General features: G+C 35.1%; 3 protein-coding genes across 3 annotated transcripts; 1 reads left to right on the top strand and 2 right to left on the bottom strand.

Moving 5' to 3' along the window:
* Window positions 1-489: 489 nt before the first annotated feature.
* Window positions 490-4,743, top strand: LOC107913179 (leucine-rich repeat receptor-like protein kinase TDR). Its single transcript, XM_016841673.2, has 2 exons — window positions 490-3,415; window positions 4,160-4,743. The coding sequence occupies exons 1-2, from the start codon at window positions 724-726 to the stop codon at window positions 4,585-4,587; spliced, it is 3,120 nt and encodes a 1,039-aa protein (XP_016697162.2). The 5' UTR covers window positions 490-723; the 3' UTR covers window positions 4,588-4,743.
* Window positions 4,744-7,382: 2,639 nt separating this feature from the next.
* On the bottom strand, window positions 7,383-8,619 carry LOC107911091 (QWRF motif-containing protein 7). Its single transcript, XM_016838981.2, has 2 exons — window positions 8,032-8,619; window positions 7,383-7,637 (listed from the first exon to the last, which is right to left on the bottom strand). Exons 1-2 carry the CDS (start codon window positions 8,617-8,619, stop codon window positions 7,383-7,385), a joined length of 843 nt encoding a protein of 280 aa, XP_016694470.2.
* A 5,479-nt stretch (window positions 8,620-14,098) lies between these two features.
* LOC121232019 (zinc finger protein ZAT9) lies at window positions 14,099-15,065 on the bottom strand. The gene has a single exon (XM_041117312.1). It carries the CDS (start codon window positions 14,918-14,920, stop codon window positions 14,318-14,320), a length of 603 nt encoding a protein of 200 aa, XP_040973246.1. The 5' UTR covers window positions 14,921-15,065; the 3' UTR covers window positions 14,099-14,317.
* Between the last annotated feature and the right edge of the window lie 2,506 nt (window positions 15,066-17,571).

Here is a 17,571-nt window from a genome sequence, read left to right as displayed (position 1 = left end):
TACTTAAACAAGATTTATAGTTTCACATTTGTACATCTAAATATAAATAAATAAAATTATAATACAGCATGTGTATAAATTACCAGTTTAATATTAATTTTAGTCGGTGATTTGAGTTTTAACTCGATTAGTATATATATTATTATTAATGTAAGAGAATGTAAATTCGAACGTATTTAAACGTATTATTCTTCTATTTATAAGTTAAAAAGGGCTTTGAGTGATTTTAAGTATATAATATAAAAAAAAGGGAAAGTATAATTCATAATTGTGTTACTAATCACTTTTTACCGGCATTAATGATACAAAGTAAATGGGCATCATAGATAAAGCTAGCCTTAAAAAAAAGTCAAACTCCATTGCAAACAAACAAAAAATGAAAAACAAAATAGTACTACTACTATTTACTGTTTAGCATTTTGGTATGAAGTTTCACATTCATGAAGAGAATAGTATTTAAAGGTTATAAGTATAATAATTATAGTTAATATATTTGAATAATTATAACAAAATTCAGAGATTGAAATCGAAATGTTTTTTTAAAAAAAAATTAAAATCAAGAAAAATGGAAGAAAAAACACAAACATGGTGAAGCTCTCAAAAAGCATCCACCTTTGTCTCCTAATTAAAACATATGTTTCCCTTGCCTTGAATTTACCTCTATAAACTAAAGATGAAGCTTCATACATCCACCTCAAAACGCCCCACATCCCGGCCATAACCATGATCCTTCATTTTCTTCTTCTCCTCCTCACATTCTTCTTTTATCTACTAATTCCATCTTCTCCTTTTGTCCTCTCTGCTTCTGCACCACCTCCTCTGCCTCTCCCTCTCCCTCTCCTCTCCCTTCTCTCCTTGAAATCCTCCCTTAATGACCCTTTCTCCACTTTCAAAGATTGGGACCCTTCCCCTGCCTTTTCCAACTCTGGTTCCCATGATCAACCGGTTTGGTGTTCATGGTCAGGTGTCAAATGCAACCCCATTACTGCTCAAGTCACGTCTCTTGATCTCTCTTTTCGCAACCTCTCTGGGATTATCCCACCCGAGATCAGGTTTTTGACTAGCCTGGTCGACCTCAATTTGAGCAGAAATTATTTCGATGGGCCGCTACAACCTGCCATTTTTGAGCTCACTCAACTGAGGACTCTTGACATAAGCCACAACTCCTTCAATGCCACATTTCCACCTGGGGTTTCCAAGCTTAAGTTTTTGAAATTTTTTAATGGATACAGCAACGATTTCATTGGCCCATTGCCGCTCGAGTTCATACACTTACAGTTCTTGGAACAGCTCAATCTTGGGGGAAGCTACTTTGAAGGGGTGATACCAGTTGGCTATGGAAACGTTAAAAGATTAAAGTTCCTTGACTTGGCAGGAAATGCATTGGAAGGTACTTTACCACCACAACTAGGATTCTTGACCCAGCTTGAACACATCGAGATTGGCTACAATGGGTTTACAGGCAAAATACCAGTGGAACTTGCACTGCTATCAAATCTCAAGTACTTGGACATCTCGAATTGTTCACTTTCAGGTCTACTTCCTGAAGAACTTGGCAATTTAACCAAGTTAGAAGTTTTATATTTTTTCAAAAACAACTTTGTAGGTGAAATTCCAATGAGTTACACAAAGTTGAAAGCTTTGAAGGTTCTTGATTTATCTAATAACTTACTCAGTGGTACAATCCCAGAAGAGTTAGCTTCTTTAACTGAGCTAACATGGTTGAGCTTAATTGGCAACAAATTTTCTGGTACTATTCCGCAAAGCATCGGTGAGTTGCCAAATCTCAACACTTTACTTCTATGGGACAACAATTTCAGCGGCATTCTCCCACAGAAACTGGGTTCAAATGGGAAGCTACTGACTCTCGATGTATCATCAAATTCTCTAACTGGGCCACTCCCTCCAAATCTTTGCCATGGAAATAAGCTTTTCAAACTCATACTTTTCAACAACATGTTCACAAATGAGCTGCCAAGAAGCCTAGTGAGCTGCACATCGCTTTCTAGATTCCGAATCCAAAACAATCTCCTCAATGGTACCATCCCATACGGCTTCGGGCTCTTAAGGAACTTAACATTTGTGGATGCGAGTAAGAACAAGTTTACAGGTGAGATTCCTGGGGATCTTGGCTATGCACCAATGTTGCAGTACCTTAACATCTCGGAGAACGATTTCAACAACGAACTGCCAAGCAACATATGGAGTGCACCGCGCTTGCAAATTTTTTCAGCAAGTTCATCTAAGCTCACAGGCAAAATACCAGATTTTGTTGACTGTAATAACGTGTACAAGATCGAACTCCAAGGTAATTTTCTAAACGGAAGCATCCCTGGGGATATTGATCGTTGTCAAAAGCTCTTGTCTTTGAATTTAAGCAGCAATTTGCTTACGGGTATAATCCCAAGGGAACTATCGATGCTTCCTTCGATAAATGCGGTTGATCTTTCACATAATTTGCTCACCGGAACTATCCCTTCAAGCTTCGAAAACTGTAGCACTTTGGAAAATTTCGACGTTTCTTACAATTTGCTATCTGGTCCAATCCCATCGTCCGGTCCAACATTTCCCAATTTACACCCTTCCTCATTTTCCGGTAACGACGGACTTTGCGGCAGAATTGTAGCTAAACCGTGCCCGGAGGCTTTGGCTACAGGTGATGTGGAAGCTGGTAATAACAACCAACAACATCCGCCTAAGAAAGCAGCGGGAGCTATAGTTTGGATTGTGGCAGCTGCTTTTGGTGTCGGCTTGTTCGTTCTCGTGGCTGGGACCCGTTGTTTCCACGCCAGTTACGGCCGTAGATTCAATGATGATCGTGAGATCGGACCGTGGAAACTAACCGCCTTCCATCGGCTGAATTTCACGTCGGACGATGTGCTGGAGTGCTTGTCGATGACCGATAAGATCATAGGGATGGGGTCTACGGGAACGGTATACAAAGCCGAGATGCCGAGTGGCGAGACCATAGCGGTGAAGAAGCTGTGGGGTAAGAATAAAGAGACGGCGAGACGACGGAGAGGGGTATTGGCTGAGGTGGAGGTGTTGGGAAACGTCCGGCACCGTAACATAGTGAGATTATTAGGGTGTTGCAGCAACAGTAAGTGCACCATGTTGCTGTACGAGTACATGCCCAACGGGAACCTCGATGACCTATTGCATGGCATAAACAAAGGGGACAATTTGGTGGCTGATTGGGTGACTAGGTACAAAATCGCTCTCGGGGTGGCTCAAGGCATTTGCTATCTCCACCACGACTGCGATCCGGTGATCGTCCACCGTGATCTGAAGCCGAGTAATATTTTATTGGACGGTGAGATGGAGGCTAGAGTGGCGGATTTTGGGGTGGCTAAGTTGATCCAAAGTGATGAGTCCATGTCGGTCATTGCTGGCTCCTATGGCTACATTGCGCCAGGTGCGTTTACCCATCTTTCCGTTCATTTTAGTTTGAGATTATGGAATCTTGCTAACCTACGCTTAATCCTTGTTCATGGTCGGTCCGTACATATGAATTTTGTTTGCTAGTTTTGGTAAAGTTTGTGCATTAAAAAAAATCATAGGATAAGATTTTATTTGCTCAATTTTATCAAATTCTCGAATTTAATATAAATAATAATAATTTAAATTTAAAATTTAAGTATAAAATCATTTTAAATTAAAATAATTTTTTATTCGAATTAATCCTATTTTAGATAAACTCGAGTCAATTGATAGGACAAAGGCACTTTTCAGCTAGTGAATCTATTACATTCTTCCCCTTTTTGTTGATTTACAACAAAAATGGGTCCATCCCATCACACTTATTAAGGTAACAAACAAATAAAATTTAATTCCATTTAAACCATATATAATAAGAGGTTTTAATTTAGTCCAACTTTAATTTGCTTTAGACTCATGGTGGTGCGCATTGCGCACAACAACTAAAAAGCCTATTTTGGCACCGCCCTGTTTTTTGTAACTGTTGCATGGGCGTGAAGACTTATGCTTTATTTGTTGAAGTCGTTTATATTGCTTTGCTTGTAAATCCTTGTAAGATTACATTACAATGGTGGGCCCATCCCAAGGAGACTTTTGTCAATGCCTTTTGATTCATTACATCATGTTTTGTCTGTTTTGTAATGTTGTAGTAATCATTAACGTTCTTGTATCATTGTTGCAGAATATGCTTATACTCTACAAGTTGACGAAAAGAGTGATATATATAGCTTTGGGGTAGTGTTGATGGAGATTATAAGTGGGAAAAGATCGGTGGAGTCGGAATTTGGTGATGGGCACAGCATCGTGGATTGGGTTAGGTCTAAAATCAAGAATAAAGACAGGATTGTTGACGTTTTGGATAAAAATGTTGGGGCAACATGTGCATCCGTGAGGGAAGAAATGATGCAAATGCTTAGAATTGCGTTGTTATGCACCAGTTGTAACCCGGTGGAGCGGCCGTCGATGAGGGACGTCGTGTTGATGCTACAAGGAGCTAAGCCCAAGCGGAAACTACCTGCGGAGGGTGGCGGTGGTGGTGTCAATGGGAGCAATGTGGTTGTTGTTGGCATTGATGATTCTATAGCACAAAAGGCTAAACTAGAATGTTAATATATATAATATCATTACTTTTACGTTTCCTTTTCTTGTATCGTTTATATTTAGAATGGTGGGGAATTGGTATAGGAGAAGTGGTTTTCATTTTTTTTCTTCTCTTTTTTCCTTTCAATGGAATTTTCAAGTGCTTTTATTAACTTCATACATACATATTTTTGGAATTAGACTTGTACTTTTATTAAGTTCGGATTAAATTTGAAATTGAATTAAATTAGACTTTTAAATAAAAGCAAAGCTACTTTTAAGTTTTTTTTTTTCATTTCAAACTTTTGACCAATAAATATAGGGGAAGATATTTTATTTGATGGCCAAAATTGAGTGAGCAGCTATTTGTGCGAGTTGTCGGCTTGTTAGTTTTTTTTATTATAATTTAAACTCCTATATGATTTGGGCACACGGTCGTGTGACCCTTACTTTGTGAAAGTGTTCTTATCTTTTAAAAATATTACAATTTGGTCCATATTTATTTTTGGATTTATCTCAGAACTTATATAAATTCGTACAAAATGTGCAAAAGGTTAAAATAGTATTGAATGCTTGATATGATTGAAGTTACTATAATTTTAATTGTTAACTATTTGTAATTATTTTAATTAAATTTAAATTATTTGAGCATAAAAAATAACAACACCAACACTAACAGAATTAATCCAAATTTAATCAAAACAAGTAACTTGAAACAATTTAATCTTAAAATTTATATCTGTAATGATATATGATTAAAACCTAAAATCACACAAATTCATAAAAAAAACTAAACTCAAAATTAATATTAAACGAATTGAAATGGCTCAAATATTTTAAAGCCCAAATTCATACAAAGATGAAGTAAATGACTTTTCCCAATGGATATTTATTTAAATAGAAAACTATATTAATTTTATTTGAATTGATTTAACTAAAAATTAATTTTACTCATTCAACTAACAGATACAATTAAAATAGATTAGAGGGTTGATTAACATCGAGATTGGAGCATAACCCAAATAATCCATGTAACCTATTTTTGTTTGGCCTGGTGTCTTAAAAAGTTTAAGAAATATGTGCAAGTATAATATCGAGATTAAACTAGTGATCAGATCTATTTTTTTTTTACGTAATGTTTAAAATTACTCATAATTCTCTCTTTAACCTATAAATAAGAAAATAATGTGTTTTAACGAACTCGAATCAACGTCCTCTTATATTAGTAACAATACTCGTATCAATCAAATTAAGACTCAATCAACTGATACTCTTTGCTTTTACATATGCCTTTGCTTTTCTTCTTTTACAAAAATTTATGAGATGAATTTTTCAGTGAGGAGTTTGACCTTTCCTTGACTCCTTAGCTGCTTGGATAAGATGCACACGTAGGCTCTGCTCAGACACCTGCTTAGGAAACATTTGTAATTACACAAATTAAAACCTTAGGAGGAGTGGCTAATTATTCAATGCTTTTGGTCTCAAATCAGTCTACATGAAAAATTTATTGACAAACGTACTCGAATAATCTCAACATAAAATGTTTCAAGGAACGTGAAATAATTTCAATTCAACATTAACTTTAAACTCAAAAATTTTGAAATTAAATTAAACCAATGTATGGAAATTAGTGTATATGTTCTTTTTTTATACTTTAATTGTAATCAAGATAATATAATTTGTTATAATGCTAACGATTATTAACTCATTAACCAGTTAGTCTGTTGAGTCTTTATGAGTTTATACATGTGAAATATGGGTTCGCCTACACATAGTGTTAATTTTATATATACTAATTTACTTTAAGTATGTGTTAACCTTAAAATAGGATAAGTATCATCATGCATGGAAATCTACTTAGTATGTTACATCTATGAACGATAACTGTATCATATAAATACACAAAAACGTTCAACATAATTATAATATGAGCAAATAATCAAAGGGTAAATTATTAAAGAGCGCACCAATATATTTTTTGGAGGAACCAAGGTGATAACTTTCTCCATTTCTTCCAAGCACTGTTTTTCTTGTTCCACCATGCTTATAAGCTCAGTAACCATATACAGCATTTTCTCCACCGGCTGCTTCCACTCACATAAAATTACAATTAGATATATAGAAATGAAATTTATACAAGTGCCAATTACTTTAATACCCACAATTTAATTATATATGTAAAACCAACCTGTGAGAAGATGTTTATAATAGTGGCTTCTATGCCATCCATGGCTGCAATGGCTGCACTTATAGCTTCATTGAGAGACTCCACATCTACCTGCATGCACTCTACTGGTTCAACATTTTTTCTTCTTATAATCAACCTTGCACTCCGATTTCTCCATAATTAATTAACCAATGCTAGCTAATTAGTAAGATATATGGATATATGGATATATATATAAGTCTAATTTTGCTTCTAGTCCCTATACTCTTTGAACATATACAATTTAGTTCTTTCACTTTTAACCTCGAAATTTAATCTCTTCACTTTTTTAATCAATCAATCTTCACTTTTTTAATCAATCAAGCGGCATGGAAACCATGTTTAAAAAAAAATCAATTTTCACTATAAGGAAGAACCTTATAATCCCATGTTCAGAATTTGAAACATTACAATTTCAAACTCAACATTTTTATTTCCATATGTAGCTTTCCACACGTGTGATATTAGCTATATGTGACCTTTTAATATTATTTTAAGAATACCGTATAATCCAATTCAACGAAACTTCTTTCATCAATTATAATATCAAAAAATAAATAAATAACTAAAATTTAAATATGCAATAAATATAGAATCTGAAAGTATAATTAGACTGGAATCATAATACAATATATACCTTGGCATCTTGTTTAAGAGGGACTCTAACTAGGACTGCCGAGAGTTTACGAATCACCCGGCTAACAGCTTCGTAATTTTTGGCCTCCAATTTCGCCCACTCATTTAGTAGACATAACTGTGGACCTACAATTTGATGTAGTTTGATCTCATGTATCAGCTTCTCAAGTTGAATTCTCTTTTCTAAATTAGAGTTTCTTATCTTTAGGATTCTTAGCCACACACCAAACAATTTATCCTGAAAAATCAAATATTAGAAACAACATAATCAATTACTCAGGTTAGTTTAGAATCAAATTAATTTGTAATAGGTAAGTTTTGAGTATTAATATATTCGAATTATTTCAAGTCGGAGATATTTTTAGTTTGAAACATTTTGTGTTTAGATTAGTTGAATTCGTCTATCGAGTTTTTTAAATTTGGGAGAATTGAGTAGGTTTTGGATTGGTTTAATCTAAATCTAGTCAATTTGAATTTTAAGCTTGGATCATTTTGACTTCGCACTCATAGAATTTTTTAGTTGGGTTTTTAAGGCCGGTTCATATTTAGCTCATTTAGGATTAGTTTGTTTAAAATTTACTAAAAACAACATATAAAATTTAAAGATATATATTATATATATGTATACGTACCTGTGCATCTGTATTCACAGCGTTCATGGCAACTTCAGCTCTAGCATTCACAAACCTCCACTGCAACATCCTATTATAAAAAACTCGAAACTGATGATACTCTTCTTCTCGAATAGGCGACACCTTCTTTTGCCTGAAATACTTTAAAAACCCACTTACTCCTTTGGAGTACTTAGCCTTTACCTCAGTCGTCGACCCACAAGATCCTTGTGGCTCCATTCCTACCATCAACGGCGAAGACCTACCCGGAGACAATGCCCATGCTGATGGAGAACTCGTCACTGATTTTGATCCCTTAATTGCAACGCCACTGCCACGCTGCTGCATGAACCTAACCACCCCATCTCTACCCTCTTGATGGTTAGGCTTCTTTTGCATGTTGGTGGTGGTAGGGTTAATGTTCTCTCCATTTCTTAGGGTTCTTGATGACCTTGTCGTTGACTTTGACCTGTGAGCCGAGCTTTGGATCGAGTTCATCACCGGCGGTGCCCTGTTTAGGGCTGAGGTTCCACTTCGACTCCGCAGTAGGTGTGGAGATACGGACCTTGCCTCCGACTGATGGCGGCGCGTCGTCAATGACGTTTCCATGTTACAAATTTTATGTTCAGATGAGATGTGTTTGCTTAGGGATTAAGTGAATAGAGAAAGTGCAAATCCATGGTTTAAATTGCATTGCAGCAGTTTAAAATACATTAATGGAACTAAGTATAAGTTGATGGCACGTTGATGAGGAATATATATATATGTATGTATGTGAAATGCATGACAATAGTGCAGTAAGGAAGGTAGGTGAAGAGAAGACTATTTTCCCTCACGTAAAGGCTTCCACGAACAAGGAATATTATTTAAGACCTCGGAAAATTTAATTATTTCTTATCTATCTTATTCATTAATCTACAATACATACTATTTTATAATTAATAATATATCTACAATACATACTATATTATAATTATTAATAATATTGAAGTGGATTAAATAATATCTACTACCTACTTGGCTGTCTGAATTCGACTTTATTTCCATTACATAATCAATTCAATTATTTATTATTGATTGAAGATCGGAAAATTGTTTTTAACTTCTAAAACTTCAACACAAACATCAACATGTTCATTTTTTAATATAGATGCTTTAATTTGAATAAGTATTCTTAGATTTTTTTTTGTCCTTTTCGGCATCTAAAGGCAAAATTACAAGGAAAAAAGGCTACAAATTAAAAAATAGAAAAAAAAAAAAGACTACGTGAGGCATGAAACCAAACATGATCTCAGTATTTTCCAATTCTTAGAGTTGAATATATATGTGTCAATGACCATGAAGTTAGTGGCTATACTCAGAGCCATGACCAGTAAAATTTGCTTGGTGTGTTGGCAGTGACGCATCATCTATGTAGCGATCTTTTCTTACCCTTGAAGATTGTTGGGGTTAGGAAAGATCATCCATTTCAACATTCTCCTCATTAACATCACCATCTACTTGTTCCTTTGCAATTAGTTCCTGTGACACGGTTTCGTCAGGAGCAGTAGCAACTGCTTTTATATCTACTTGTGTCAAATCTTCATCTTCAAGTGTCAGTCTGGTGGTTCCATTTTTCACAACAACGTTAATAGACTCCACTATTTGAGCTTGCTTGTTATAGACTCTATAAGCCTTGTTGTTGGAATAGCCCAAAAAATCCCTTTATCATTTTTTACATTGACCTTTCCTTGATACGGTCGATCTCTCAAGATATAACATGTGCTTTCAAAAACATCGAAGTATTTGACAGTAGGTCTCATTCCTCTCCACATTTTGTATAGAGTCACCGTTGTCCGCTGTTTCAACTCAAAATGTATGAGATACATTTTTGCAACCCTTTGTAGTGCACATGTCCCAACTTCTCATACCACATTTCAAGCTCAGAGGTACCTGTTTTGTTACACTTCGTTTGTCTGGTCAGCTTGTAGCAATTATCAAAAGTCTTGGTCCCTTCCAACACTAGTTCATCTGTCTTCTTGGCTATCAGGCATTTATTCTTTATGGATTTAACAAGCATTTGTTGGTTACATAGTTGACTGATATCGATGACATTGGCTTTTGATCCTTCTACCAAGAAGACATTCTAAAGCTTTTTAAATGCCTTCAATATTTAGGACTCCTTTTCCAAGGATTTGTTCCTTTTTTTCTCCAGCTCCAAATGCCACTGTTCCTTCATGATTCTCATGAAAATTAGATAGGCACAATCTATTACCAGTCATGAGGCACGAATATCACTGCCGAAATACCACACATGATTAATTGATAACTTGATTTAGCGGTTCTTTCTGAAAGGCACGAATACAAATAAAAAATATATCTTAGATAAGTTTCACAACCCAGCGGTTTTCGTGATGGAAGAGACATCAAAGCAGCTCCTATATAAGGAGCAAGGTACTATAATGTAGCTAGGAAATCCACCGTTTCGACTACCACAATGGTGTACTCCATCGCTCCCCTTTCTTGGAAAGTGGTCATTACCTGAGTCATAGAAGAAGATGTTCTTTAATCAATAGCTACGTAAACACATATTACATATTGCCATTGTTGATTGAGAATCATATTCGTGGCTACTATTGTTCTACAGGTCTGTTTATCCCCAATAATTAATTCTCGCTGGCCACGTCCTATAGGGATCATCGAATCAATAACAATAAGTCATGTTTGAAGAGGCTCATAAACGGAAATTCAATTAACCGAGATTTAGAAGTTGAAATTTCACCCCGACCGTCAATAGGCTTAGTCAGGACATTTATAACACGATCCAGATAAAGTAACCTTCAAGATTGAACAATGATCAAACACCTCTAATCCTTTTTTTTTGTTAAATATAGTGCCCTAAGTTTAATATTTTCATCTACATATACTTCTATTTTTGAACAATTATATTTAATAAAAGTTTTGGCTAGAAACTCCAATAGTGAAATTTTCCTTTCTAATGTGATAGATTAAACAATGCTACAATCACAAAGCATATTAAGAAAATTAACACTTCTTCATCAAGGCTCTAATATCAATTTTTGAGGACACCGGGTAATATCTCGTATGAATATAGCTTCACAACTAATTAAACACTAGCTAAAAGCAAATTGAAACTACCCAAGTACAACGGATTAACCCAACAAATTACTATTAAATATCGAAATGTGACAGATAAACCAATAAGTACACATAAAATAATAAAAGAACAAAACATCAAATTTACAAAATTCAACATATTGTCTATGTCCTTAGACACAACGATAATTTCATTAATACGAAAAAATTTCTAAACTCTTAATTAAAAGGATTTCCAAAACATATACTTTAAGTTGTATTCAGTAGTGACATGTGAAGTACTTTTAAAGTAAAATGAATATTAAACAACTTTTGAAGAAACTTTTTGGCTTTTCAAAAATACTTTTTTCCAAATGAAAAATTAAGTGGAAAAATTAAAATTTTCAAACTTTTTTCTCTTAAAACTATTATTAACAACTTAATTATGTTTTCATTCCTCTAACACTCCTTTAACACAATATACTTTCCCTCTTCTGGTTAATTACTTAAGTACTTTTTAAACTAACCCTTAAAAGCATTGGAAAGGGTGCAGAAGAGGTAATTGTCTTAAAAGAGAGGCTAAAAGCCGTTATTTATACAATGGTTGAGGCCGCATAACTTTTCCCACTTTCAGTGTGGGATTTAAGCAGCCAACCCCAACATTTACCTTATTATTGAAAAAGAATCCCAAAAGAGACCTACCCTTTAATTTTCAAGATCATAAAAATATTAAGAGTTGACTTCGTAAGGTTAACACATATAATATTAGAGACGGGTTTAATTTTAAGAAAATAACTATCAACTTAAAAACACTATTTTACATTACTACTTAAAAATAGTTAAATCATAAAAATATACACCATGGCTTTTGTTTGCAATTTTGATAATTTGCGTTATGTTCAATTCATTAATTATGATGAGAAAAGCTGCTTTTTCAGAAAAACTTGGCAAGAAATCCTATAGTCATTAATGTCAGATTTCACAAATAAATAACATCATCCCCACCGACCAATTTTTTGTTACTTAAGCTTAGTTTGGATCGGCAATTGGGTGCGGTGCGGTGCGGTGCATTTAGCTTACTTTTTATCTCACGCTACAGTATCGTTACAGTATCTAATCTCATCGCCACCGCTGTTTTTACACTAACAGCAGATAAACGCACTGTCCATCCAAACTCACCCTTAATAGACAATTGTAAGCTAAAAACTTTTGATTTTTTGTCAAATTTAGTAAATTGCTTTGTTTTTTTTTTTTTGAATTCAATATTTTTTTATCAAATGGCGGGCAATAACTATTGGCCAGGTAACCAAACGAACCTATATGGCAAGGACTTAATCATAAAAATTATTATGGTTTATTAAGGTAGTCAGTTAGAGGTTTTTTATTTATAAAAAATAACTTTAAATTTAAGAGAAAAAAAAACCCATTTTTGGCTAAAGTGGCACGTAATAAATATTATATTTTTTTATAACATATGCTACCTCATTTTAAATCATCAAAAGTTGGATATAAGTAATACTGAGGATAAATTATATTAATAGTTACTTAATTATTAATATTTTTTTTCATTTAATTATAAAAATTTATAAAATGGTCATTCGGTTTTTTTTGTCACTAACCGTGAAATTATTAAAGGAAAGATACAATGACAACTTTTAAAATTGACTTAGTAATAACTTTAACCCTTAATAATTATACATTGAGTCAATTTAATATTTATTCTAAAAAAATTAACCATCAACATATTACACATAGTGTAATTTGGTCCATCTTTTTTTTGCAATTTTACTTACCTCTGTGACATGAATATTAATTTTAAAAGAGGGTTAGTAGAGTTTTTTAACTCCAGAATCAAGGTTTAGTTCATGACATGTATCTATTCTAATTTTTTTAATATTCCCTCAGAGCATATGACAACATTTTATTCGTGCTTGTGGAATTTTTTTAACTCCACCGGTAGTGTATCAAATAATTTCTCTTCAAAAGAATGAAAAAAAATTGAAAATTATTATCTTCACTTTTATAGTGCGAAAGTAACTCACATCCTTAATCAACCATGATATTATAATTTTCTATTTAAAACTACGATAATTTCTATGTTTGATTTATAGTTTATAATTGTTCGTTTTAATAATGTCATTTTTTAATATTTAAATCTGAATTATTTAATATAATATACGCTATCATTTATAATAATGTCGCTTTTTATTATAGCTTTAAACTTCTTCCTAACTTTCTTTGGAGCAAAATTATATAATATGTTTAGAAAATACTAAAATTTGAATCTTAAAAACATTTTAAAAATAATTGTTTGATAAAGAAAATAGATTAAATTCAAATTCAAAATAAAGCAGGTAAAATATCATTTCTTTTTCCTCCTCAAAGGAAAAGAAATTGAGAAATTTCTTGTAGGAAGTGATATTTTATTAAATTAATGAATCAATGCGATTGATTCGATTATTAATCTAATAATAATTAATTAATTTTTTTTCAATTCAATTTTTTTATCGATTTCAAACGATTAATTTAAATATTAATTTATTTTCTTTATCTATATTGGTACACCGATCAATTTTCGGTTCAATCGATCTATTAAATTAGAGAAAATCTGAGTAAACATAGATAGGGAAACTTATGTAGGTATTACCCAACTCAAAATAGACAGTCACCGTAGAGATTAATTATAGGGCCTGGAATGAAGGCATATGATTGTCATTTCATTCTGATACTAAGAAGATCATCATCATGAATCATAAACCTAGTACCTACTCTACCTAATCCCCTCCATGGATTTCTACTTCTTTCCATGGTACTCCATAAAATGCCACATTATAGGCTAGCCCTAGAGAGCACATAAATTTATCCCAACATACATACATACATGGATATATATTTGACTTCATTATCATCAGTACAAAACAAAGGTAATCTTTTGAGTATCCAAACAAAAAACAAGAAGAAAGAAAGGTTTCTAGTCATTTCATGATTAATATTGTATTATAACTTAGCATCACCATAGAGACAAAGAAAATCATATGAAATTTTCCTTGAATCAAACCCTGTATTAAAACAACAAATACATTACCAGTACAGTAAAAGATAAAAGCTCATTTGCTAAAAGAGACCTGAAATAAACTAACCACTGTGTCTTAACTGAGTAAAAAGAAAGAGCCCACTGTTTGAATGTAAAATGAAGTTATAGTTTATACGCAAACAAACCTCCATTTACCATTCATATAGCTTTGTCATAGATAGAGGGCCGACGCACTGTATTCTGAGCTAGGCTAACTTCATCGTCATCTTGTTCTGAAGGTGGTAAATTAAGATCGAATGGTTGAACGGTAGGCTTAAACTTAATGGAAATCCTATTATGAGTAACCGATGGTGAGTAACCAAAATGAATTTTCTTATGGCCACCCAGTGCTTGACCCGATTGAAACACCCTATCACAGAACTCGCATTCAAAGATTCTTTGTTGATGGATCTTATGACCAGTAGCGTCACCACCATTTTCAGCTTCTTCTTGGGCAATCTTCTTGTTTTTGAAATTGTGACTAGCTATATGCCCACCCAAAGCCTGGTGAGATCTGAAAGTTCTATTGCATGTCTCACACTTGTAGCACTTTGGGTGAGCCTTGGCCTCAGTAAAGAACTCACCGTCTTCTTCATCCTTCTCGTAATCAAAACCCACACCATGATCAGATATTTCGTAACCTTGGGTTAGTTTTGGATTGTCAGTCCGGTCATTCCTTGAAAGCATTAGAAGACACAGGGCAGCATCTTCCATAGAGAAAGGTGAGCTCACCGAGTCAGATGGTGAGTCGTTCATCGCCATGTCGGAGGAGAACTTGGGAAGATGTTTAGATCTTTTCCCAGATGGGTTCTCAGGAGACTCGGTGGAGTCAGTAGAAAGTTCATGTTTGGTGGAAGTCAATGAAGAGAGAGGAGGGTTGGAAGAAGAGGAAGAAGGTGGTAAGGAGAAATTAGGAAAGTTGTTAAGAAATGGCTTAAAATTGGTAGTGGATTGTTGTTGTTGGTAGTGGGTTGTTGGTGGTAGTGGATTAGTGGATGGTTGTTGGTGTCCATTTTCAACCACAAATCTTTGCCAAAGTTTTGGACAATTATGTCATTGAACTCTCTTATAAATAGAGAGGTTCATTAGCCATATTGATCATCCCAAACCAAGAGAGAGCAAAGCTTGTTCTTTGAAAGCTAGGATTTTAGCTTTCGGGTTTTCTATAGGGGTTGAGAGTTGTGAGGTTCTCGGGTTGTGTCTTGAGTGTAAAACACTTGTAATCTTCATCTTGTTATAGTGAAATTTCTTTTCGCCTCTGCCCGTGGACGTAGGCATTAAAGCCGAACCACGTAAATCCTTGTGTTCACTTTATTTTTCGTTCCGGTCAATTTACTTGTAGTCATATCGGAGTTCTCGAATCGATCCTTTCCGCAACAAATTGGTATCAGAGCGTAGTTGAAGGAGTGATAATATTTTCTGAATTGCCCTGTGACTGCAGCTTTGTCTGATCTTTCACATCAGGAAGAAAATATTATCATTCATTCAAAGGTTCCAAATTATGGCTACAAGTGTTTCATCGACTAAGTATGATGTCGAGAAATTTACCGGGAAAAATAGTTTCAGTTTATGGCGCATCAAGATGCGGGCAGTGCTGGTTCAACAAGGATTGCTAAAAGCATTGTCTGGTAAAGATAAATTACCAAGCACGCTTTCGGAAGAGCAAAAGGATGACATGCTAGAAAGAGCACATAGTGCTATTCTGCTATGTCTAGGAGATGAAGTGCTACGAGAAGTAGCGGATGAGAAAACCGCGTCCGGTTTGTGGCTCCGGTTAGAGAGCAAGTACATGACGAAGTCATTGACGAACCGGCTCTACCTCAAGCAAAGACTCTATGCCCTGAAGATGGAGGAAGGTACACCTGTTTCCCAGCACCTGGATAAATTCAATTCCATTATCATGGATTTGAATAATATCGATAACAAAATCGATGATGAGGACCAAGCAATAATTGTTTTGTGTTCTTTGCCTCCCTCGTATGAGAATTTTGTTGATACAATGATGTACGGTCGTGATGACCTGACTCTAGAGGAGGTGAAAAATGCCTTAAGTTCCAGTGAGTTGAGGAAGAAAATCACTGGTAAGGTGGTCGAAAACAATGAAGGCGAAGGCTTGGTTGCTCGAGGAAGATCCAAGGCAAAGGGTGGAAGTTCAAGTAAAAGCCATCCTAGATCGCAGTCCAAGAAGAGAATACAGTGCTACTACTGTAAGAAGTACGGGCACATGAAGGTAGATTGTCCGAAAAGGAAGGAGAAATCAGAATCACAGGAGCAACAAAATGATCGTGCGAATGTAGCTGATGCAGATTCTTCAAGTGATGCCGAGATCGTTCTTGCAGTATCCGACTCTTACGCTGGTGGGAGATGGATTCTTGATACGGGAGCTACATTTCATATAAGTACTTCGAAAGATGCATTCTCAACATACGAGAAGCATTCTGGTTCAGTACTAATGGGAAATGACCACGCATGTCAAGTCATGGGGATTGGCACAGTTCGTATAAAGATGTTTGACGGTATTGTTAGAACTCTAACTGATGTTCGGCACATTCCAGAAATGAAGAAAAATTTGATCTCTTTGAGTACGTTGGACAAGAAAGGCTTTCGGTACTCTGCTGAAGGTGGAGTTCTCAAGGTATTCTCGGGTGCTTTGACTGTGATACGTGGTAATTTGGAGCGGGGCCTTTACTTCCTCGATGGTTCCTCGGTTACAGGTGTTGCGGGAGTGTCATCATCAGATGATCTAGATTCTGACACCACGAAGTTATGGCATATGCGGCTCGGGCATATGAGCGAGAGAGGCTTATCGGTGCTAAGCAAACGAGGATTATTGTCTGGGCAGTGTACAGGAAAGTTGAATTTCTGTGAGCACTGCGTCTTCGGTAAGCAGACTCGGGTAAAGTTCAGCACTGGGATTCACAAGACAAAAGGCACAGTGGATTACTTCCATTCTGACCTTTGGGGGCCTTCTCCGACAATTTCTAAAGGTGGTTACAGATATCTGCTTACCTTTATCGATGATTACTCGAGAAAGGTTTGGGTGTATTTTCTGAAGAGCAAGTATGAGGTTCTCATCAACTTCAAGCAATTTAAAGTTTTGATCGAAAATCAAACAGGAAAGAAGATCAAGCGATTCCGGACGGATAATGGCTTGGAGTTTTGCTCAGGTGAATTCAATGAGTTCTGCAAAAATGAAGGAATAGTGAGACACCGCACTGTTCGTCGAACACCACAACAAAATGGAGTTGCAGAACGCATGAATAGAACTCTCTTGGAGCGAGCTCGTTGCATGCGATCAAATGCTGGGCTCGGTGAAGAATTTGGGCTGAAGCTGTTAATACTGCTTGTTATTTGGTTAACAGATCTCCGTCAACAGCTATTGAGCTGAAGACTCCTGAGGAAGTATGGTCTGG

This window comes from Gossypium hirsutum, chromosome A07, assembly GCF_007990345.1.
Source record: "Gossypium hirsutum isolate 1008001.06 chromosome A07, Gossypium_hirsutum_v2.1, whole genome shotgun sequence".
Lineage (NCBI taxonomy): Eukaryota > Viridiplantae > Streptophyta > Magnoliopsida > Malvales > Malvaceae > Gossypium > Gossypium hirsutum.
The sequence above is the reverse complement of the archived record's forward strand: the minus strand, read 5'-3'. Positions and strand labels throughout refer to the sequence as shown.